At 33.7% G+C, this 27215-nt stretch overlaps 1 protein-coding gene across 1 annotated transcript in view; it reads right to left on the reverse strand.

The window, feature by feature from the left end:
* Positions 1-16526, reverse strand: part of LOC142986740 (proton-coupled amino acid transporter-like protein pathetic) — a 36123-nt gene extending 19597 nt beyond the window's left edge. The window contains exon 1 of the mRNA XM_076135353.1: positions 16026-16526. Coding sequence (XP_075991468.1) covers positions 16026-16085 — 60 coding nt within the window. The 5' untranslated portion in view covers positions 16086-16526. The remainder of the gene's footprint in view (positions 1-16025) is intronic.
* Between the last annotated feature and the right edge of the window lie 10689 nt (positions 16527-27215).

Below are 27215 nucleotides of genomic sequence, written 5' to 3' on the forward strand. Positions count from 1 at the left end.
TGGCTCCGTAGCCTTTTTTGTTAAGCTCGAAACGTTACTTGTGAATCGCTTCTTTTATTCCTTATTTTACGAACAACTGAAGGTACTTTGTACCGAGAATCATTCTAATCTTAAAGATTTATTGAAAAGGTTTTATGAAACGGTGTTGTATTACAAGTATGTAAGAATATTTACTGATTCTTTAACGTTACTTCAATGAGTAAGGTTAAATTTCAAGGATTTTCTAATGTTCAAATGGTAATGAGTTACAGAAATAATTATTGAAGTACGAGTCATTATCTTGATATAAATATTTTTGAAATATTTAAATGTAATTTTTTTGGAGTCGTGGTATTTTTAATTGTCTGCTATAAATAGGATTAGCATTCTAGTGTCAGTATCAAAAGATAACAATAAAGTTCTATTTTTGTTGCAAATGTTATTTTGTATAGAATTAACACAATAACTATTTTACAATGTAACTTCCTGTCTATATATTATAATGGGAAGCACTGTAAATAGCGCTCACGCTAGTTTTGTTGTAAAGTGTAGCTAATACCTAGTGCTGAACAATTTATCTAAAAATATATTTTAAGGATTGTAAAATTTGCACTACTTAGCAAACACTAGATTTGGTTAAAATGTATCTCTATTCTAATATTAATCACTTGACAGCCCTGGCACAATGACCCACGATTACTTAAGAAACAGGTTTGTCTTTAAAATATTACCATGTGTTTATTTCCTATACCTAAAGTGAGCACGTTTTGTTGATGGTCATCAATCCATTTTTTCGTTTAACTGCCTATAAGGTTATCAACAAGGTAGAGAGTGGAAAATTAATTTAAAAAAACATGTCAAGTGAAATCTGTTCAAGGCACATCGTTTAACAAAAACAAGGATTAACAGATAAAAAGAAATGTGAAATGATCCAGCGCGATGTTGGCTGCTAGATAGTCGGGATACCCATTAGAATTAATTCAAGTGAGAAACGTGTAAACTCTAACAAACAGGTATCTAAGTACGTGCCGAGTTAAAAGGGTTTTATTGTTATTTTAATTGCCTCACTTTACATATGATAAATGCGCACTTAAAGCAGATTTCACTACACGTAGAAATGGTGGAGAAACGAGATGGCCTCAATCCAAGCTATTCGATGTAATGTGAAATGCTACAAAAACTGCGGAACACAAACAAAAAAACAGCAAATTCAGTAAACATTCACACCGATATCGCGTCACAAGGCGATTCGCTTTATTGAAAAAAGAAAAAATCTGGCAGCAATTCTAATTTCGTAAGAAAAAGCCACGTGTTTGCCTCTATTTTTCCGTCGGTGCATTTTAATAGTGGTTATAGCGGCGTTTTGGGCAGCACACACACAAGTTCAAATCGCTCCTCAACGTTGTGTCATGCATACAAGTGTGCCTCGCGAATACATGCGTGATAGCAACATATTTATGTATAGATTTCCGTCCGTTTCCAAAAGAATACATATACGTGTGCGCGCACATTGGCAATAAAATAATTTACACGTTTTACGATCTTTTCTAAAACGGTATTTACTTTTATAGAGACGGTGGGTCGATAAACATTTCACTTCGGATTCGCTCGTTACTAGGAGAAATGACCAAAGTAAAGACGGAGAAATAATAGGATATATAAGTAATAGGTAGACGTAAGAATTCATGAGCGTCTGTGTGAGCTACGGATCTTGTTCCGGAGTTGAGCACGGTGTGTGCGCACGCGGCCAGCACGTGCACGCGGCATGCGTCTGCGCCGCGCACCGCCGCCCAGGGCTGCCCGCCTGCTTTTTTTCTGCACCATCAATTAATTATTGGCCTGATTGAACATAGACAACCGTGAACTACTATTGTTAGGTGGCGATGTCTTTAAAGGAATCCAAAAGATGTTTTCACATTTATGTATTTTCTGATCGCGTGTTCATTTATTTATATGAAATCAAATTATTAATCTTTTAACGGATGATCAAAGAATATTATAATACGATTAGTTTATTCAAAGAAATTGTAATACACTACTGTTTATAAACAACATCTAAGTAGATGTCTGGTTGAACATCAGTTCAAAGAAATGTAACACATTCAACAATGTTGATATTACACGTTAGCTTGTAAGGTTTTCAGTAATATAACTTCATATGTTTATAAATACCGAATAAAATTAAAATAAAGTATGACTGTAAGGTATTTGTAGACAATGAGTAAGTAGCCTAAAGTGTCATAAAATTTTCCGCTGCGCGTCGAAAACCGCGGTCTACGTAAGTTTTATCACTATTTAATTAATATTGGTTAATAAATACACTTATTTGTATCTTCCTGTACCTCCATTCTGTACCACTATAGACTACCGACAACCGGCTAGCTACCGAAATTTTGACATTTAGAATGTACTGCCAAAATGTTTCCTACAACACCCGTCAGAGGCGCTGATCAGATTTTCATACAAAATTTCTCGATGACAGTTCGGTTGTCGGTAGTCGATAGTTGTAGAGAATTGAGCTACTGTACAAATGTTGTTATTTATGGAAGATATAATTATATAATGTAACTTTTTTATACATATAGGTATAATGTATGTTATCCTGTCTGTATGCTTAATCTTTGTCGCAAACGTGAAAGTATTTCTAATGTGTGTGTTTGTTGCACACATCACTATGTAGTGCTATTTTATTATATAACCGATGCTTGACCACTTCTACAGCCTAATTGTATCCTACGTGTGAATAATTGAGCTCTATGAATACCTAAGATGTAAATGTATATAATATTTGAAAAACGTCTAATTGACAACCTTCTCCTTGTTTTGGAGTCGGTTAAAAAACCGGAACAATTTTGCACGTTTTCAAAAGATTAATGACTTTTGTAAAAACCTGTTTAAATAACAACGATTACTTAACAGTAATTAGGTCCAAATCATTGCAAATTAAGAAGTTAATTAGAGTAGAAAATTAAAAAATACTACCTTTGTAACAAAACGTAAGTAATTGTAATTGAAAATTGTTTTTACGAAGTTGATTGAGTCAGGTGAATGTACTTATCGACTTACTTAGCAATCAGAAAAAGGGAAATGAAGCTGAATGATTAATTTTCAAACTGTTGTACTATGGCTCACAATTTCAATGATTCCTTACTCTTTCCGGAAAGATAAGCAAATTTTCTTCCATTCCCTTACCACGTGCCCTATACGAAACCTTCACGGTTCTTATATCTCAATCGACATATAAGTGATATACATTTTCACACCTAGTTTGTATATATAATTGATTAGTGCAGTCTTGTTTGGAAATCGGGAAAAACGTGACTCGACCGCTACGACACAATCTAAGTGCCATTGTTATATGAGTAATGTATTAAACATCACAATTTACACGTCTAAGTTGACCGTAGGTTCTATATCTAAATGATATAAACAAACATACAAATTGATAATTTATTGCGTTTATAATAAAGGAAAACGCGAAACGAACCATACAAATACGTCATTAGTAATTTACAGGAAAGTATCAAGTTTTGTTCAAAAAGTAATGCTATAATTGTGTTTAAAAGTAAGAAGAATCCGTGAATTATCTTCGTCCTACGATTTCGACCAAGGAGACAGTAAAAGTTAATGGTTTGGAACCATCGTTACGCACTCAAACTTGACCGTTCTATTCAAAACAACTTCTTTTACGAGGAAACGCCATGGTAAAAAATAACATTGTCACTCGAATTTCGCAGCTTTTCTATAATATCCCATTAAAAGGTACCAATCACCCATTATTCGAAGGAAATCTGTAGATTACTACCTGCTCTATAATTAATTACTTTGACGACAGTTCCTAGTATTTAAAAAGTTCGTAAACACAATAGAATTTGTAATCCAATGAATTTTAATGCGTCTATTTTCAAAGACTAGACGCTATGTTTTTCTTCAAAGGAATCTATCTCTCTATCTACAGTTTATCTCCTTAATACAAAAATCTTCCATAGGATGATAAACGTAATTACAAAACTGGTGATCAGTTATCTATTAAATAAAATATTGCCATGACTTCCGCGTAGGTTAGACAGATAAAATCGCGACTACCCGCTAAATAAGTAGACATATTCGGTGTGCGTAAAATTTGTGCGCTTACTTAATATCCCTATCAGTCAACGCTCAGCCAAATCGCCTTCCAAATATGTAATTTCGCTGTATATAACAGTCTTTTACCGTTATCCTCAGCGCTGTGAATGCCCAAAATTAATCAAGTAGTTTCTATTCAATTTAGCGCGAGTAGAAATAAGAAATAGATTAAATTCTTCATTGTAATAATACAGGTTAAATCACGGTTTAAAATTGACTACAAGATTTTAAATTTGACTTTTTAAAATTTATATTTTTTCTTAGTTATGACCCCATGTTTCTTAAAAGTTCCTGAAATAATATTACTCTTTATACCATTAAGTTAGTTGCCAAATAATTCTATAAGATAGTTGGCAATTTTCTCGGCATGTAGGGAATCTCAACCTTCTGTCGCATGACCTCGTTTTCTAGAACTGACAATGTATTAATGATTCGAAAACTATAAATCTGTATGTGATACATTTTTGTAGAGAAATTCTAGCATTCTAGGTCTTTGCTATTCTGAGATTGTTTAACAGTTGCGAATTTACTGGCACATTAAATAACGAGTGTTGTTGTTGATTGTTTTTAATTACTGAATACACAAGCATTCGGAAGATTGTATAATAAATAAAGAAATAAAAAAAACAGTCAATTATTTTGCTTTCAAAAGACAGTGTAACACCATACGTGAAAAACAAGGCTTCTCATACAATTTGGAACTTATGGTTTCCAAGTAAAGCATAAATGAACAGTAATTTCTTAACACAATGCTGAATACGTGTTTCTAATAGCAACCTCTCTCACAATAAGAGTGGTATTTATAAACTGTGCCTCTGTGAATGTTGACACACACATGGGACAACCGGCTTTAACCGGTTACAAGTGTATTATCTCATTACTGAAATGTGCCGTGCGTTTAATAATAAGGACATTGAGATGCATTTCATGTGTATCATTGCTTAAGCCACTGGCTCTCAATATTTTGATCTATCATTACTATGAAGAGATTTTTACGAAGGATTAGTAGTTAACGAACTGTCAGATCTGCTATCGAATAGTTTCCCATCCTAATGAATGCAGTGACATACTTATGGACGATTACTTGTCTCACTTTAGTGCCCGACTTTCTGTCTGTAACTTTGACCTAATTTCAGCAATTCCTTTCGCACAATTGTACTATTACAATAAATTTTCCAGTTCTATTGACTGGTGATACGATACAAGGAAACGTGATACAAAATTACGTTTTATAAATAGAAAAATATACAAAATTAAGGAAAATATTGGGAATTTGTGTTGAAATTCTATCATAAAATTTTTATCAATGTATTTTTCAGACAGATCGTATTTCCCTTTAAAATTATGATTCATATACCGTCTGAGAATGAAAGCACTGCCCGGTTTTAGGTACTGATAACGATATCAACTATTTGAAGTCATCTTGAAAGCAATTTCCGCGGTGATATCGATACGATGACAATATTTCATACAAATATTGAGCCCTTATCTGCTAATATGATGTCCACGTTTTTACACATATGTACACTTAATAATGGCGCCACGTCACATAAGTATCTCTGACGTATCGATAAGTTAATAAATAACAATAATTTTATATAATAAGTTATCGCTCACTCAAGAAGTAACCACTTAGACCTATCAAGACAAACTTGAGTTTTCGCTTAAAATACTGTCCTAAAAACCCAGAAAGGAGTTGGTTCTTTCTTACTTCTTGTTGATTCATTACTAGTGGTAGAACAAGCTACTGATAAAATACTGAGATACAATTTAATGTAGAAAAACATAACCAGGCGTTAGTCTCTTTCCGTATAAAAAATAGATTTCCATAGAAAGTACTCAAATCTACTAATACTCAATCATAACAGTCATAAAATATATTCAACAAAGATATTTATTTTTAATTTACACATACAATGAAATCAATCGAAATTCGGATTTTCCCGCGATCAAAGTATGTATATGTACAAAATATACGTTATGTATTAAAGTAAAAGTGGTTGATTCATGACAAGCCACAATTTGATAGGTATACCAATAAAGTCAGACTTGCCGCGCCTACTGACTGACACATAGTCCGAGGTAGAGGAGTGCCCTTATTTATTTAGCCATCGACATAATTAATAAGATATGTCACGGAAAATGCCTATTTCATGATTTTGTGATTTGATACTCGTAATTACTTTAATATGAGAAGACGCGGGAAAAATATTATTGACATGTTGATACCTTCAAATAGTAATTGTATTTGTTCTCTGGTTAATTACTTCTCAGTAAGCAGCGGTTAGCTTATAAGGGGAAATGTTGACGGATGTAATCTGGGGGCACGGAAGTGCCCCCGCAAGTCGAGCAAAAAAAAAGCGGCACGGCCGTAACATCCTTTTCTCGAAGCAATTCGGGCTATTTTTGACCCCCCCATAATTTCGTTGTGGATAAAACAAGAAGCCTGGATTTTCAGCAACTAATCAGTCATTGTATAAACACGTTATATTTAAAATTTCAGTCAATTCGAACCAGTAGTTTAAGAATGAAAACTTGTTAAAATTTTGAATTTTGTCACTCACTGATTCACTGACTCACTGACTCACCGATCATCAAAAGTCTAAGGTACTTCTAGCAGACTTAGAAGCTTAAAATTTAGAATACAAATAGGGTTTAGTGTCTTAATCATGGGAAAAATTTAATATTTTCTAATTTCGGTCCAGTTTTCTAAATACACCAACTGCAACAATAACTTTGTAATCCCATATAAATGTATAAGATTACAAGGTTACATTTGCAGTTAATGAATTATTATTACTGTAGAAAATAAAATAAAAATAAATAGGTGTAAGTAGGCACCTACTATATGAGGCATAACGGGAGGGGGTATAGGGTGGGTAAGGGTGTTTAGCCCATGAAACTGAACAACATTCCCATAGGAAAATATGTTGAATTATGAAAAAAAAATACAAATTGGACTTATGTTCGCTCTACAAAAAGAAGTGAGATGCCATCAAAAACATTCTGTAAAAAACCTCAAGTCTCGCCGTAAAAAGTTGTGAGATCTATATAATACCAAGTCGATTAATCTATTTAGTCTCTACTTAAAGGACCTTCTGTCTTAAGTTATTACGTATGTTATTATCATGCCAATTTAAAAAAAAATACCTTTAAAACAAATAGATCGACTTGGTTATCGCAAGAAAATACAAATTCGCCTTTAACATTTCAGGAGCATTAACTTCTCGTCGTGCTGTGTAGTGTGATACATACTAATAATCAAATCATGCGATGGCCAGGTCGGTCTATTTGTTTTAGAGGTATTTTTTTTTAAATTGGCATGATAATAACATACGTAATAACTTAAGACAGAAGGTCCTTTAAGTAGAGACTAAATAGATTAATCGACTTGGTATTATATAGATCTCACAACTTTTTACGGCGAGACTTGAGGTTTTTTACAGAATGTTTTTGATGGCATATGTTTATTATCACTTTATCTGTTGGATATGCTATCAGAAACTTTCATCAGATATAATACAAGAAAGTTTAGTTATCTTAATCATTTCAGGACAGATTACAAGATTTGGTAGAGTCTAATAACACGGTTAAAAATACTGATCTAACTATGTTTAAATATATTTTATTTAAGGTAAGTAACTAACTACATAGATAAATTACACTAACTTTTCAGTAAGTTACAAGAGAGATAAAATTGCATAAACGAGTTTACCTACTTTTCTTTCATATCGGCAAATGTAAACTATTGTAGTGTATTCATTAGTTTTTGCTCTTCGTTATAAGTAACTGTATATTTGACTGACTCTATTTATACACTAGTTTAACGCGTAAAAAAACCTTTTTGTTTGCTAATATTGCAATGATAATAGGCACAATTTATTTTAGTCACGTCGAGTCAACCACATTAAAGTAGCTAAGATTAAAAAGTTCATTGACACTAGATTTTCTTGTGACCAATTGGCACTTCTCAGTGATACGTTTAGGTAATTTTATTTTCTGAAATTTGGCTATTGACCTATTCTTATTTGACGAGGAAGAAAATGCAATACGAGATAAAATATCAAGATATTTTAGACTTTATCAACTGAATCTTTTTCTTAAAACCAAAATAATACAATACCCGGCCGCAAAACCTGTCTGATAAATTCATAAACATCAGTAGCGTGATTCTATACAGGCAGTACTGTCAAGTATCATGTATTTGATGTTTAAAATGTACTGGTAGAATAGTTCCTACAGCGCCCACTAGAGGCGCTGAAAAGATTTTCTTACAAATTTTCTCCATAGTTATTTGTCGATAGTTGATACTGGTAGAGAATCGAGCTGCAGTCAATGAATTCCGAAAATTATATCTTATTGAAGATGACGTAAATCGTACCCGTGGATTTAATTAGCGTCACATATTCCCTTTTAACCAAAGATATAGACGACGCAGTCAAGTAAAAATCATTGTTTTTGCCATCACGTGAATATGTAAACCTATAGATTTTTTACGTAAGATTTATTACCCAGCTCAAAGGTACTATTGAAACAGATTGCCATGCAAATTTCTTCTATTATGTGTTAATACTGCGCTGCACTTAAACGCAATTCTTTACTTGTGTAACCAAAGACTTACGTAATAGAAAATTGTATTATTTAATTGCTCAGTTTAAACCCCACTGGCACCTTTTTCTGTTTCTTAATTACCATTCTGCAATTAATGTTTCTATAATTCCTGTGTCAAACTGGATATTTCCAGTTTTACAATAAGGTAAACTGCATGTTAATGAAAGATGAAAAAATGTTCCACGCTCCTGCATAAACGTAAAAGCTATTTATTTTATTTTAATTTATAGTATAAGTAAAATGATGTATGTGCAGTTTTAAAGAAACCGAACTTTATGATAGTTTATCTCAACATAATTAATACAATAAGTAACAGATCGTATAATTTATAGTACTGGAGATTTCAACGCGTTCATACAATAAGTTTTAAAAATCTGTTCATATAGATATTGGTACTTATAGATTTAAGAATAGAGTCCAAATCGTGTTGTAAAAGATCAAGTAATAAGCAAGTCCTTCTTAGACTTTTTTTAATTAGTCGGTATAAATGTACATAGTATACGTTGAGTCGAACCAAGGACAGTTGACCTTATCTTATCAGAATGGTGCGTGCTCATGGTAATCGATGGCGTTGTAAACCTATGGCGGCGCGGATTTTTATATAAAATTACAACGTGAGATAGTGGAAAAATTACTGCCATGTTTATTACCTGACTATAGACAATATAGACGCTTTAGTCTTATCTACAAGTTAAATACCACCGACTCATATAATAGACTACTCTAGTTTTCTCAAAAACAATATATCATCTACTAACAATCTTCAATTTCATTTAAAATCTTGTAATGTTGTCGGAAATTGTGCCTATAAATAACAGTTTTTTTAACGGTTACGTACTGAAGGCATAAAAATTATAAAATACGAACGATAAATCAGAAATACTTACTTATACAATTTACTTTAGCGCAGTTGCGATTAAATCGTAAGTTTAGTTTTAAATTGGATGTTTAATAAATATCAATAATAAATCTTTACATTTCAATAATTAAAATTAGCCACAAGGAACGTCATATTTTCTTGGAAAATATAATGCTGAGTATACATATAGGTACACAAAACTAAGACTATTATAGAGTGACGCAAGATTATGTGTGAGTAATTCCCCTAATCGGTGTTAGTTTTATCTTGAATACTCGCTAGCAATTGAGTTCACGTTCAAAACTGCAGTTTATACTTTTATCGCCGTATAACTTAAGAACGTGCGTAGAAATGTGTTTCTTAGATTACAATTTCACGCCGAGCACCTTGGCTTGGCAAAACACGTTTGAAATCTAACTGAAGTGTGCATCGCGACGTTTTATCACGATGTTATATTGAAATAAACACGGAATCACATAGTTTTTGCTCGGCTTTAAACCATTTGATTTATTTATTGAAGTATGAAGAGAAAAATGTTTAGTACCAAAGCTGAGACGTCAGTTGCTGCAATCTTATTTTTAAGAACGACCTATTTTAATCTTTTGAATTAGTTCCGATAGTTTACATAATACTTTTTTTATTTAATTCTACAATCAAAGTCTGATACAACTACTGAGGAATTCGTGTCGTTTTTTCTAAGTAGTTCATAGAGATATCTAAGGCTCTGTTGACAATGTTAAAAACTGTTGACTGCTTGTGTTATACTTGATATTTAGTGTGACAGCCATTGCCGTTGGATGTTTGAACAACGTGCGACCTCATTAGTATTTCAAGTGCAGACAAAACAATGCTTGTGTGAAAGTCGCGGAGGTAATCCGCAACCACCCACATAGAATAAACCCACGGGTCTAATTTAGTATATTCAACTTACCTATATTAAAACAAATATAAATACGAAACTGTGAGAAAAATGCTTTGGCGAAAATTTTATGTAAAACAGCTCTACCGCATTTTAAAGGTAATAAAAATCTCCTTCCGATCTGTTTACCAGGCTACTAGGCTTTCTTTAGATTATAGGCCATGGGAGAACCTCCTATATTTGTTCTAACTACATCATTAGGCACGGATTGGTTACAGAGGTTGAAAAACAGACGCTCTATTTGGCGAGACGCCGACCCCATTAGAAAATAAGGAGGTTATAGAAAAGTATCTAATGCTTAATTTAATTAACGTTATAAGTATTATATGAGTAAGGTAATCAAATACTGCATATTCATAAAAAATCGGCAACGTTTTTGAAGCGCATTGAGGTCACCGCATCGCGAATTGCAACCTACTATGTGAGCGGCTTATTAAACATCGCTGGTAAAACAAGCCAGTACATCAATATGTAAACCTGAATTTACCATAGAATCACCACGCTATTTTAAACTTTATGCAATTGTAATAAACTGCAGTTTTGCCTGTGCATCTATTTCTAAGGTATTTAGACTTATCTTTCTTTGAATCTAACTTTTGCTCCTTCGCTTGGAATACACTCGTAATTCTTAAGTTTCGTTCAACGCAAAATATTTTTTTATGCTTTTATATATCACTTTTTACATCGAAGTAAATTATTTATGCAGATGGTTAAAAACTTACATTATTCCGAGATAAATATTTTTTTAATAACATAATATATTTTTATTATATATATGTTATTACCTATTGTTAAAATAGTTTATATAATAATGAATTAAAACTACTAGCATATTATCAATACCATATATTTTTTAATAAATAATATTATAGATGAATTTGTCCGTATCTCAACTTTGAAAATTCTGTAACTTGTACCTACCTACCTAACTGCTAATAAAGTATGTACAAAAAATCCTAACTTTTCTGACAAAGGTAGAAGCGAACAACGTTTATCAACAAACTCGCCTTAATCTTTTTGTTTAGACGGCTCTTATTTTAAGTAACCTTGATTTTAACCTCTCTTATTCTAGGAGGACTTAAACTCCTCAATAGTTTTACAAAGAATAATTAATGAGGTCAAAACAACTTCTACACAATAAAACGCTTTAAAAATATATAATTGAATGGCCGCACTGAATGGCGTGTACGACAAGCTGGAGCGGTTTGTATGGAATCCTTTGATTGTAAAGAAGGGGAGCTCGCCATGAGAACGGCATTCGGGTACACCGCGCGAGCCGCGGGGAGGAGCAGGTGACGGCGGCAGCGGGGGACGCGGTGCGTCTCTAGAAATTTCCATTGCTCAAACGCCGTTGTTATAACGACGTGTACACACTTAACCGAGCGAGAAGGCTAGAGCGAGACGCACAATCTCCGCGTTCGCTTGCAAACTACACGCGTTTAATGTCTAGATAATCAAAGCAGACTTATGGATTTCACCGGCAATAAAATTTTATGTTGAGAATATAACACTATGGTCTATAGATTCTATGAATACGAAAATCTGTACGCTTGAACTGTACCGAAATAATGGCGCATCCATAAAGCAATATGTTTCATGATGTGAGTGCGGTCCGTTGATCGTATATTCTGAACGACTCGTTATAAACGATGGGTGAACAAAGTCGTGAGGAGAAGCGTTTCGCGGTCGCGACCGCCTCCTCTATACTCAATACCAATTTGGAGGCCGCGATTTTGCGCCCGCGCAACTTTCGGTTACACGCTTCAGTAATACTGAGGCCAGACTCGCCGCCCGGTGCTTCACGCAGCAGACTAACGTATTTTAGGCCCTGCACTAAATTGAACTCTATACTTGCGTCTTAAGTTTCGTTTCAGCTTGGACGACATTAGGCAAACTTGAATATACCCATCCTTGTCTAAAGACATCCCGGTTTAGGTTATTTTCCATTGGACGAAAATGGAGACGGGCACCACGAGCGGTTCTATTTCTAGAATAATCGTAACGAGTCGCTTATACTTAGTTATTTAAAGTAAATGTGTTTTTTTCTAATGTAGGATAATATTTGCGTTCCGTGTAATCGTGGGCTTAATAAGTGTTATTAACGTCAAATAATTGTCGTACCATACAATGCAGGTAGCTGCTACATATTTATATGGGTTTTAGTTAGACATACAAGGAAATGGATTATGGAAGGAGGAAAACCCTATTCAGTCGTTTATATATCAATAATGCGCAGTGTATAGGTTTATTAATTTTCCTCCGAAGCGATACACGCACGGATCTGAATGATGCGCATAGTGTCGGCTTGCACGGGGTCGTGTAGACAATGCCCAATGAACACCTGATACCGTCGTTGAATAAAGACACGCGAATTGTTATAACATTAACATCACAATACGTTTGTCAAGTGCCAAGTACATGCGGTTTCACTTCACTGTTATTCATGATCTGAAGGAAACTACTAGAATGGAAAGGACTGCATTCATTTTAATGTAATTAGTAATTCATCAAAATGAATGCAAACGTGTCTAGGATATTCAAAAGAAAATTTAAATAAATGGCCAGCTCTATAATTATGTAGAGTCCATAACCATATAAACTACAATTTGTTCCCCTACAGGTAACAAATTAGCAACCGTTAGCCGATTCTCCTCGGCTGTTCCTTTGGTAAAGAATTATGGACACAATTATTTTCTTGGACACCGTTCACCTCTAATCCATAATCCATTTCCAAGCGATATTACATCCTTACAAGAATATAAGATACAGAAATCAAACAAGATCGCTCATTTAGTTGACAATTAGTTATGAATCGAATCTGTCACGCAGAAGCATCCAGCCAAAATTGTGACGAGACACTTGAGGCGTGATTACGTGTGTTTTTATCACGTGTACTCATCAATCATCGCGCCGAACACAATTAGACTAGGGTTTTTCAACACTTAACTTGCGCATTTTCCACGCGATAAACTCTTTATGGAACTACACGTAAATCTTTTATTATTCAGCGTAAGGTCGGGTGATCGACAGCCCCTCGCCCCTAAGCATTTCCTAACTACCCTACCTTTTAAACCTAATTGCATGGCGCGTTTAGTGCACCAGTCAGTTACAAAGTTCACATAAGTAATTGCTGGGTTTAATTCACTGTGGCAACGACTGCGCAATGAGTTAAGCGCTTACACAGGTAAAGGAACCGACGGACTATTTATTTACATTAAAGAAAATCAGAATTTAGCAAAAAATATTCAAACAAGCCACGTTTGATTCAAGCAAATCATATATTTTAGAGAGACAGTAATCCAAAATGCATTTAAAACTTCTCTATGCCCAGTATTGTATAGTAATGAAAGGTTACATTAAACATTCTAATGTCACCATGGTCACCTGAAGTTAACTCGTAAAATACCTAAACGAATATAAAAACGACTATGAGTATTGAATGGGTAATTGTCAACATTTAAATCATAAAATAAAACATGATTTATAACGAATGTAAAGTATTGTGTATACGGGCTGTTGCTATTTATTTTTTTATATTTTAAGCAGAATAGTTCATAACTGTATTTAAGAATCGAAGTATATTCTGAAAGAGTTAATTAGAATTTTTTTGTATTGACAAAATGGACTCATAACATGTTAAAATGTTTCAAACAAATAGTTTGAGTTAACTCTTTGGTCAGTTGAATGACATATTGTTGTCTAATTTATTCCTGTTTGCATATAATTAGCTAAAATTATTCTGTGACGTAAGCACTAGTGTCAGTAGTCGGTACTACATGAACAATGTCTGAAGTGAATCAGTTAAGTGATGACTACAGCTAATCTCATAGCGCAAGTGACTTAATCAAATTAGCCTAAGATTTGTGTTTTGATTTACACTTATTGTTTCATTTGAGTAGTTTGTTTGTGTGACGTCAGCAAGAAAAACCATTGCGTCATAATACGATGTTTAGTAATATGTTTTCAGCTAAGTACTAACAAACATCTATAGACACGGAAGAATATATTTTGACTTAACAGTAATTATTTTGCAAGACAATTAGTGTCGACAATATTTAGTTTATTATGATATCATGTCTAAACAAACAGACAACGATTTTCGAAGTTTCTAGACATTATAAAACAATGCGGTGTTGAAATATTTTAATGAATTGTAATAATGCTTCTTACAATTTTATAATAGAGCTGATAGTTAAAAATATAAGCATAAGTCACGTACTAGAAGTGTCACGTGTTTATGACTAGAAATATGTGTTTGCGTATTAACTAATGACGCTAACATATTTCCCCCTTTGGTAATTGGAAGCGTAAGTAATAAGGTACAGGAAATACAACATACTTGTGAAATATCATAGCCGACTTGATACGACAGCGAAATTCGAATCTGGGACTGCGCTCTATTAAGTGACCGCCGACTTTTATCGCTTTACGAACGTAGACTTGTACATAGTACAGAAGCGCTGACTTGCAAATAATAAATGTTATTTTCATAGTTAGTTTGTGTTCTTGATATATTTGTTTACTCTGTATTTTTGTGAAAGTTCAGCGATAGAAAAACATCTCAAGGCCTGAGGCGTAATGTTATTTTTACGGTCGAACGTCTCGTTAGACTCCTTCATTATGTTTTATTTACTTTCACGTTATAATCATACTCGGAACGGTAAACATAACACTGAAATCTTGATTTATTCCGATTCATATAATAAGTGTTGTATTTTACAAAGATTCTATAAGGCAAAATTAAATTACTTTTCACGCATGGCATGAAACTTCAATGCAAAATTACATCAGATTGAATTGTAACTTTAAATAATATTTAAGTTTATTGAAACCGACTCTATCTGTCCTGAAATTCAAGAGCTCAGCCGTTTATTGATACATTCATGTAATTTGCAACAAACTTAAACAGTCAACAATGGACAAACGGACATGTTTAAAAGAGCACAATTAACATACACCGACATTACATGTACATAGTATATAACTATCTTTTCCTCATTTGACAGATACCGATTTCATGAATACAGGAAAATAATTAAATGTTAATAATTACATTTGTTTATGAGAATAAATATTTTCTTGCCTAAATGAGTTTAAATATCGTGTGACAACGGTACCGTAGTGTAAAACGCACAGCATCTAACAACGCATTTCCAAGAACAGTGTAATAGGCTATGGTTCCATCGAACCAATTATTCCGCTACATTCCGCCGTTTCAAAACTTCTATAAAATTTCGCTCAACTTCAAGGGGCGTTCGAACGCCACTGCACTATCGCGAAACACTCGTTTACCATTTTATTACTTTCGTTGATTTACTTAACCACCACTCGGTATAACGAGTTAGAAATTAATGGTGCTTTTCTCGTAAGTTTTCTAAACAAGCCCATTACATATAATTGCACAAGTTGATCAACAAATTATCGCTCAGCATTAAGAAAAAAAATCCTGTAGAAGACACGGAACAGTATCCTAGAAACAAAAACAAAATTCGCAATTTAACAAAATCAAAAATATAATAGAAATAAACTTACCTTAAACACCGCCGGAGCTAACGGTATCGCTGCTTGGTTGTGAAGATGTTTTTTCGACATTTTCGGTTCTTTTCCCGTCCACGTCTAAGAGATGAATTTATCGGTCTCGTCACAAATACTTGAATAAATTTACTCTACTACTTTTAGAAAACAATCCTAAAAGTTTCGTATACTGAAAACGAGTTGCGCTTTACAAATCGCTGATGACTAAAGTTGCGATATAAGTTTTCGCCGATCGAAAAATATTTTATCGTTTTGTTTTTTAAAGTATTACTCGTAATTACTTTATGATGTTTTCACTATTTGGACGTTAAAAAATCGTACCAAAAAAGTTAAATGAAATGTAAGTGATACGCGTCGGTAAGAGTACCATACGTCGTGCCACTCTTGCGGTCAAGTCGGCAATGAACGGGTGAGGCGCGACTGAACGCGCCAAAAGGAGTGAGTCGTGTTCGGACGGTGCGGGTTCGTGGCTGACGCTGAAGCGGAGGCGCCAAGTGACGTAAGCGCGTCTAGCGCGGTATCGACAGCGCGCTGAAAAACGTTGCGCTCGGAACACTGCTGCTCAGTGCTCACTACACTCTAGGTAGTTTTTCAGAGTTGCGTCAAATGAGTGTGACGGAGCAGCACGCCCCTAGGCTGGCCACGGCCAATACCACACACGCCTAGCCTCCGCCACACGTGACTCACGAACATGCATTATCCTGGCGACTATTCACGGCGCTGCCATTCAACACTCACTTGTTTTGATATATTGCGTCTAGGTGCCCAGTGCTGATGGTGTACACTATCTTCTTCTCGGCAGACTTTCCCATCTTGATACGAGAAATTCTTGAACACAATAATATAATGATTTACTATAAACTGGACTATCTGAGTGTGTCCTGACTACTGTTGCTCTCAAGGCAAGACATTCAGTTTATAAAATAATACATATTGGTATTGGAAAACTAAGTAATTATGTGGTATTAATTCAAGTGGTTTTTCCTGAGTGCGATTCTACTATGTAAGGAATACTAGAGTTAATAGAAGAAACATAGCTCTGTATTATATTATAAATATAATATTTATTTCAGCGACTCTACCAAATATCTTTTTATTACTAAGAAATAAAACCGCACTTAATAATGTCATAATTCGTGGTTAACGTGGTTAAAATGAAGTTAAGCTAAAAGTATATTTTGCGATTATGGTAAGTTACAGTTGTTTCAGTGAACGGACAGACGTAAATATTTAAATTTCATATAGATAAAAAGGATTTGTAAAATATGGAGTGCAGATAAATTATAGTTAAATAAACAAATTGAGTACGCAACTCCTTGATATAAACACTGATAATAATAGAAAACTCACTGGAATCGTGTAGTGCAGTATTATCAGAAATAACTTTACAATTAAAGAAATACCTACTGAAGAAGTAAATACATGAAAGTCTTCTGGCCACCTGCTATATTTTGTAGTGACAGACTACTGAGACGGTCTAATTCCGGTTTAAACTGATTTTATGTTTAACCAAACATACTCGGAAGGTATTCAAAATAAAAGTCGACTTGTTCAACACATCCCTTTTTGTTTATTCATTATTTTATACAAAGTAAGTAGCGTCAATGGATCACTGAATAAAGAACATTACACCACCAATACTTTATAGAAATACTACGCCGCTCTATCACCTTCTAGAACAATCCAGATAACCATAGAAATATAGGAAACCAATACATAAATTCTCATAAAAAGCACAAGTCCAGGAAACAGGTTCTATTTCAAATATCTTTTTACGACGCTCACTTTGGTGAATGAAAGTTTTTTTTTTAAAGTCTTTTGCTTAGACCTGGCTTAATCTCGTTCCACTTCGAGGGAGGACGACGAAACTTAAAAAAAACGCAAACAATTGCACCTTGTAGCAGAACGATCTTATTGTATCAACAACTTATCTCAATAGACCTTTTGTGGCACCGCGCAGGTAAAAAAAGTTTCAAGAATCACTATCAAACGTGGATGCGAATAGACCTGCTTGACACCACAAGGAAAAAGAATGGACTAATAATAATAACTTTGTACGTTATCCTTGAAGCAAAGATGTCTAAAACCGAACAATTTTTATGTACTAACCGATTATAATAGGTCATAAAACACAATACATAAAGCCTGAAATAGTCTGTTCATTATACAGCGATAGTATCGCCTTCAGTAAGGCTATATACGGATTTACGGCAGGCATGCATTAGAATAAAATATAAGTGCCAATGGTCGAGGAAAATTCCACTCATGTGTGTAAGTTAATTCGATTTGTGCAAGTTTCGATGATTTGTTTGTCCTAAATGATGATATAAGTAGAACAGATTTAAAATAATGTTTGTTTCTGCATTCAGTAGGTAAATGGTTACAATCGCGATACGCGAAACTGTTGTTAATGTTATTTAGATAATATTTTCTCCACTTATTATTTTTGTTATCAAACGATAGTAACAATAATATAGAAATTCTATTTTGTAATTTAATAAACTTATAAAAATAATTTTATTTAATTGATACATTTAGTTGATAACTTTATGTGGCTTTTCATGTTTAACCTTCTTACACATAATAATATATTATAACATTCAAAACAATATTTAATTGAATAGATCTATAAACTGTAGCAGCCAGTACTTTAGACGGCGTAAAAAATAAATAAAACGATATTATGAATACAGGGGGCGTCCCCCGCAGTTAATCACAGCGATTGTGATCGTTATGCTATAAACCATGCATTACGATAGCACACTCCATTCAAAGGTGTTAAGTCTATGAATACATAAACGACACGCCACGATGCCTAAACATAAACTAGGAAACTGATATTTACAATATTTAAGATTCAACACGCATACACGACGTTCGAACGAGTAAGTGTAGTTAATAATAACACGTACGAAACAAAACAATATTGCAATAAACAGCAGTACAAAAGTGAATAGATATACAGCGGCTGTTATTTTCTTTGAAGGGAACTCCCGCGTTATAAATACATTTTTGTAGGGCTTTTGCAGACATAGGCACAAAATACAGCCGTTCTTGAAAAAAATCCTTTTTATTGTTTATGCATAAGTTATAAACAACCGAAAATAATAATGAAAACAGTGTGACGTGAAGTGACGTCCATCTCAAACATGCGCCTCAGTCTGAGACGTTGTCAACAAGTAAATAAGAGAACGTATATCATACCAAATTTCAGTAACATCAAGCCAAAGCATGAACCAACTTAACATATCGCTAATAAGAAAATACAGTAAATAATTTTCATATCAATTTAACAAAATCAAATGATTTCATTGACCATGATCCTTCTTTAACAGCGTATGACGTGGGTACTGCGCCGCGGAACGCCAGTCGCGGCAGGATGATTCTAGTTGAACATGACGAATAGAGATCAATACCTCATACGAAAAAAACCTAAGTTGCAAATTGAAACGTGACACAATTTATAGAAACGTGCAAAACAATAAGAAGCGAAGCATTTAACACTTCAACGGTGTTAATGAATCGGTCAATTTCATGGCACAGCCTGACTTCAGATGTCTTATTAACAGCCACGATATATTGTGCCTGACATTATATCTGTGGATCATTTGAATTTCAATCGTTTATGTGATTTCGACTGAACATTTTCGAGCGGTGAATATCTTAACTGCACGCCTCTATGGCATGGCAATGAAGTTTTTGCCAATTGTTTTTTGTTACCTGCATAGTGAAACTGAAGAAATTTATAAAAGTTTTACAGTCTTCTAAAGTTTTGAATACTACTAGAGAACTCTAAATTAAAGTAATTTGTGTTGATGTTAATATTAAGTATTTGGACTTAAACTGAATGAAATAAGCTTTGTAACGCTGAAACAGTCCTGAAAACTAGCGAAAGCTTCTCAAAAGCCTTAAAAACTGGCAAGTGTTAAGAATGACAATTTGTTTATTTTTGACCACGGAAGAGATATCCTCTTATCACTTCCAAGATGGCTTGATGACGCTACTAAAAATAATGTTTATCAATAAACAGAATCAATGACTAAAGTTTTAAGATAAAGGAGGGATGTATTGCGCGATATTTTGATAACGTGATGGTGACGCTTAATCATCTCAATAGATACATCATTCTATTCTATTTAAAGATTCAGTGCAGATAAAATCTTTCGGGTTACGAATAGCTGGTCGACTGTACTTAATACCTAATTTGTACCTGATAGAAAACTTGTCCGCGCTATCAAGAACAGTTTTTCACTCAATGATAGCTGCACTAACCATAGTCACTAATTAGGATGTGTTTAAATAAGAAAAAAGACAAATAAATAATAATCAATAGATAATGCACTATTGTAACTTGAAACTTAACAAATGGAAAACTTTCAAGATGGATTGACACAAACCTCGCTCGCAGCGGCTTTTGATAAAATTTCATAGTTCGCCAGATTTTAAATCAGAATAACATGACAATAGGCTATATATTACAAAGCGGGACCAGAGCCACGTGATAAACTAGTGTTCTTCAATAACAAAACAGATGAGTCAATTCTGTACCTATTAGTAAGAAGTATCGAAATATACATAACTTTATAATTTTAGTACCAAAAATTAACGTAAACGAACTAAGTTTAACGTACCTGTATAAGTATCAGTAAACAACCATCGCGAACAAAATCTTGTAGTACATTAAATTATGCATTTTTTTCACTAGACTATTCACTTTAAGAAGAAAGGTATGCCCTCAAAGGACGATGGGGTTCATCTGATTGATCAACAACAACTAGCCGGTGATCAGAAACTTATGTTATGAAAGGGAATGAATAACTTCTTAGGTATGTTAGATGTTTAATAATAGTACATGCCAGCCATTGCATTCTAATTACAATAGAAATGGTGAATTTTATTTTGTCTATTCAAATAAAAAGACACGTATCATTTTCACCAAATCCAAAACTATATTGAGCTAAAACGTTATATGACATCGGACATCTACATTAATTTTTACCTGTGAAAAAGACTGCTATTTACATTTTAATTTATAACACTGTTATGGAATTAACTTGTCTTCCAAGAAGCGTGGAGATGTTTAGAAAACTAAAATACTTACTTTCAAATGGCCCGTTGCAAACCAGAGTGATCGTTAATCGACAGTGAGCAACTGGCCATAAAACTCAATTTAATTGGGTATAAATCAAACAGCAACGTATTAAACGATGTCGCCCGCTATCTGTTCCTTGGATATCGCATGCTATGAGAGTTATAGTAATTAACGTCTGTAAAAGATCTGATAAAACATCGTGTATCCGTTCGCGGAAAGCCTCCATGATTTTTCTGTGACACAAAATGCCGCTATCATTGTTCCAATAGTTGCAATGACGTCACTCCGCGATGGGTGTGTTGCAACATAATGAGTCATATCTTGATAATGCTGTTCTCATTGAGATTTCGATGCACTGTAAACAATTCCACAATTAACAAGAGTGCTGCCTAATAATCAATACCATGAAAATTGGTCAATTGTTGTCGGTGAGGTCATTCCGAACTAGATGAGGATTTTATGGCGATTCCGTCGTTTGTCGCTTAAGGAAATTTCCGTAATGATCAAGTGGACTTACATAAGTTGTATTGTTAAGGAAGAACGCATAAAATTACTTTGATTTGCTATAAATAATTGAAATTTAACATGTAGTACAACATATGAACTTATTGAATTAATACGTGGTAGAGTCCATCAACTAGCATGAACAATGCAAAATAGAGCTAAAACTAAACGCAAATTCAAATTGCCGAACCGATGTTGGTTTTACTCGTTTGAAACTACAGATCGAAGAGACCAAATCTACCACTATTTCACTTAAAATTACGAGTCTCTCCAATAACAATGATAAAAAATTATGCTAAACTTACGTGTAAATACTTCTGTTTGCAGAAATTTCCTTATAAAAAAACAATAGCTAGTCGAATGGAGCACCATCCTCCATTTAAAGTCGGTTAAAAAACTACAATTTTTGTAGTTAACTGCACTGTGTACCATCATCCAGTTTTTTTATTTGTGAAGTTGTAAATATCCTTTCAAAAAAGCTTCCATAGGTGTACTTATTATAAGCATAACCGAAATTGATTACGCTTCAGGGTATAGGTGTATGAATATACTATATACCACGTTAAAAAAAATGGTGCACTTGTACAATCAGTTACATAAGGTATGTAGTAAATTACCGACATACTATTATGTCAACCAATAAACCAGTTGAAACGGACTCTGATACAATACGGTTAAGTAATTTGAACTTTGAATATGGTGATATAGTTAACGATTGCCTTGAAACGTCTCGATTATTCTCTGTGTCTTCTTATTGTTTTATTTTATCTTAGTACTGACCATCTGATTTGTAGGAAGGTCGTTTCAGTACAAGTGTTTAGTTTTGCGGTCAATTATTAGTGTAATAGAAATATGATTCGAACTAAATTACTACTTTCATAAATTTTTGTATTTAGATTCTGGATGGCGAAATGTGGGTGTATTTTATATACATCTTTGCCTACACCTGCGGGTATAATAAGCGTGATGTTGTACATATGTATGACGATCCTTTTTTTCAATGCGACGATTACAAGTATGAATGAAATTACAAAGTGTCGATGCATTCAGGAAGAGAAAGTATTGTAAGCAGCTGACACCTGCGACGATGTACGCGTCGGGACTCCTTAATTTTCTTGATATCCTATCGAGTGTATCTTAAGAAAATCTTTTCAATTTACAACTAAGTGCAAAGTTTTAAATCGAACCTTAAAGTCACTTTCACCACTTCTGATTAAGTGTCGGTTAGCTTATGAAGTAGAAAATTAGCAGATATTTTTCTTACATTTGCTGTTAATTTCTTTAACATTACATACTTAGCCGTAAGCCATGAATGTGGCCCTTAATGTTATCAAACTGACAAAAGTCGGCGTACGAATAGTACTATATTTACAGTAATAAAAACACACCGTTTATAACAAGCCTGCAACATAAAACAGCTTAAACAACATAATAATCTATGTCGACAACAAGCCGGAAGAAAAATAACACGTTTGTTGAAACAAATGACGACAAACAAATAAAGTGATTAGTATGCCTCCTATTTTGCGTCAGAAAATAAGGTATATGCGATCTCAAGCAAAAAACATACTTGAGCGACTGCAAGTTTGTACTGCGTGCGAGCATTGCATAATTTGTACTATTTAGATGATTATGCACTCTTTTTATTGACATACTAGCGGACTAGTCCGACTTAATACAATTTAATACCGTTGATCCTATATTCCCGAGGGTATTTTAAGACATACAAACCTGGTCACGACAGTTATAAACATAATTAAAAAACTTCGATTTAGTTGAGTTATTTAAAAGTTACGCACGCACCTACATTCAGGTCACGCAAAAGACGTCCACGGGTAAACATAGGTCATCCACAACCATATAACATCCCTCAAACCCTACTCCTGTGTTGCATCAAACCGTGCCACGTCGCATTTCCAAAAATGCAAAATGTGGTTTATTTCCGGTTAAATATTATAACTGGTGATAAAATCAGGCTGAAATCGCTTCTCTACTATCGGAATCCCACGTACTGCTTACCCGCTCGTCGCAGACGCAAAACGCATCTTGCCAGTGTGGCTTTCGGTCTTAAGTTGTCACAATCACTGACACGGGTTCAGAACCTAATCATGTGCGACCTAGCGCTCTTTAATGTCCGCAATGAGTGTGATAATTGAATCAATCATTCTGCATCAACGATTCAGTGATATGAACACGACAGTGTACCTACAGTAAATGCGGTGTACAGACGAGAGACAGAAAATAAAGGTGCTTCGAAAGATGGTTATAAAATGGTAGTAAAAATAATGATCTCTCTTTCGAATGGGAAAGAAAGACATCGCGGTGAAATATTGCATCCCTATGTAACACATTTTTTGAGGGCATGATAATGATAATGTCCCTAATCCTTTCCCAGTGTGGCCTCATATCCGGAGGAAATCCTTGCCCAGTAGTGGAACAGTAATGGGTTAAAAAACTAGGATTTCTTTAAAGAGAATACATAAGGAAAGACTTTGGTAACTTTCCGTAAGGTAAATGCACCAGTAATGGACAGTTTAAGAGCACATTCCTGGAATTTGCGAAGTTACACTTATGTAGTGAAAGAAATAGTAATGAAACTACTTCAAATGTAAAATATTGTCCTTAATCTACAATTCTGATGTGTTACGCGTGAGATACTGCAATTGGTTTTAATATAATTAGCAAAAAAAAAAACAGCTGTTTTTTCACCAGTCATGGACAGCAAAAAACCAGTTATGGACATCCAGTAATAAACATTACCCAGTAATGGACACCCAGTAATAAACATTACCCAGTTATAGACACCCAGTAATGAACATGAACCTGGTCGCAAACATCTAGTAAATTGTGAATCTAAGATTATTGTCAAGTAGCACAGAATCGCAATAATTCAAATGAAAATAAAATGCAACGGAATTTTTAATGTTATTTATTTTTAATTAACTTTTAAATTAATATTTATGCTTAAATATATATGTTACTGTAAAAGCCCGGACTGTGGTAAATCCTAAGATTTTCCGGTAAAACCTAAGATTTACCAACTCTCAATGGTAAAAGTCCGAAGAATTATTTTATTTCGAACTTTTACCCCTATTCACTTGGTAAATCTTAGGATATGCCTCAAGGGCAGGTAAATGTAGCTAATATAAAATAATTTAATAGTTATAAAGAAAGAGTTTTCGGCAAACCGACATGGGTAGGTTAGGTTAGAAGGCTGAGGTGGGAGCGAGCGAAGCGAAGCTCCCACCTCAGCCTTCGTGGTTATTTTTTTTTAAACCACCCAGAAGGAGGAGCCCCGCGAAGCGAAGCGGGGCTCCGGCGACATCTTCAATCTCTCATTATAACTATGTTATGGCATATAATTATATCCCTAGTAATATCATTATGTTACGGCTCAAACACATTATAATATGACTTTATTAACTTTTACCGTGTCATTATGTAAATCCTAAGATTTGCCAATTAAATGGTGGTAAAAGTTCGAAATAAAAGAACGTTCGGACTTTTACCATTGAGAGTTGGTAAATCTTAGGTTTTACCGGAAAATCTTAGGATTTGCCACAGTTCGGGCTTTTACAGTAACATATATAATATTCCGTTTGTCACATTGACATTAAGTAATTTGCACACTTACTCTTACATTATCTCTTGCAAATAAATATTCTTATTCTTATTCTGCACATAAATTTTGAGGAACACGTTCAGCCATCGTGGGATGTCGTTTCATAAACGCGGAAAACCATTTTTTGCCGGGTCTGTTGTCAGTGAAAGGGGTTTCTTGCGGGGTCCCATTGGGCACTCGATGGGACTTTTACCCGTAACTTTATTGTGCAATGTTATTCTAGGTACATCGAATTTTTTGGCTGCATCGGATATTTTCTAGCCTTTTTGACAGCTTCAATAGCCTTGCCCATTTGTTCAGGCGTATAATTTTTTTTGGGCGCCATTTCTTAGAACAAAAAATGTTGTCTTACAAACATTTTATATCAATGTCCATGACTGGATTTCTATGAAATACCCAATAATGGACAAATGCGTCCATTACTGGTACACGTCAACATTTTTATAATTTTCAAATAGCCTATAGTAGAGAACAACAATGAGAGTAAAATTAGTTAATAATCTAATGACACAACAATAAAAATAAGTTTCGACATTTGTCCATTACTGGTAATATTCAATTTTAGGATTCCAGTTATAAACATCAACAAAATATCAACAATCATAACCTCTCTGGAATAACAATACTGCACGTTTGATAAGTTAATTTCATGGCTAACGCAACAAAAAAAACACAGTCTGATTAAAACAAAGCAAAAATAAATATTAATGTTACTTTCTACTTACTGCACTAACAATTTCCTTTATAAAAACGGCTATATGAATTTTTAAACGATTCGACACTGTTTACATCACACCATCTTATATCCAAAAGACTGATTTCTATGAAATTTCAAACGATGACAGCTTGATGTCTATATTATATGGCACAGTGTTGTCAAGATCGAAAACTTGTTCATGTCCTTATTCTAGGCGGTTTATTTTTTTTTCGTCCAATACTGGTTCCTTGTCCATTACTGGTGCATTTACCTTAGTACCTTTTTTTGTTGATGAGACTCTTTCACACATTGCAATCTCAAAAGCATTTGAATTAAGTAAGTATATTTATATTTTCTAAGTATTTTACCTTCTTATTCATAAACACACTATAGGTAAACCTATTTTCTATTTTGTTTTCATTTCGCTAAAGAGTGAAAGAAACCAAACTTCTATAAGCCTTTCATAACTTCATATATTTTAATGAATAAGAGGGTTAATATTTAGATTTTAAATGTAAATATTGGAAAATAATGGGTAATTAGATGTAAATTTTTAAATGAGGATATGAATTCACTGTGTAGATGTCAAAAAAAGTTATATAATATGAGTATATTTATGTGTTGTATTATTAAAATAGTATTTCTAGCGAAACGTATCAATCAAACTTTGCCAGTTTTACTTATATTGAAACTAATAAAAAACAGCAGCTTATGACAGAGGAAAATAAAATAATATTTATTTTAAATTAATAATTCCTGTTGTATTCTTCACGGTGAAATAATTTAAAATTATCTTTATTTTATGTGCATTTTGTAACAATTGTGTGCAATAATTTTTATTTAATTAATTTCAACGTCAAATATAATTTATATTTTCCCTGTCTTTGTAATTGTAAAGATGAAAAAAATATGATTTATAGGAAACTACAACTGTTTCGCAATAAACTAAAAAATATATTTCTCGTGTAAGAAACCTCAACTTAAATGGTGTACATACTCAATACAGCATACAGACGAAGTTGTAAGAATATCCTCTTTTTTGAAATCACTTAAAAATATAAATGCCTCAACTTGCTACCAAGTTGTAACTTAGAGAAGTAATATGAGTGGATTCTATTGTATTAAGTATTTCGTAAGAACTATATTTTTCGTAGGAAGGTGTACGAAACTTTTCTTCTAAAAGGTATGCTTTATAGCATTTGAAAAATTGGAACTTAAGAATGATCTTTGGAATTATTTGCTTTTATATTAATGTTTAATTTTATTATTGTA

This window comes from Anticarsia gemmatalis, chromosome Z (genome assembly GCF_050436995.1).
Source record: "Anticarsia gemmatalis isolate Benzon Research Colony breed Stoneville strain chromosome Z, ilAntGemm2 primary, whole genome shotgun sequence".
Taxonomy (NCBI): domain Eukaryota; kingdom Metazoa; phylum Arthropoda; class Insecta; order Lepidoptera; family Erebidae; genus Anticarsia; species Anticarsia gemmatalis.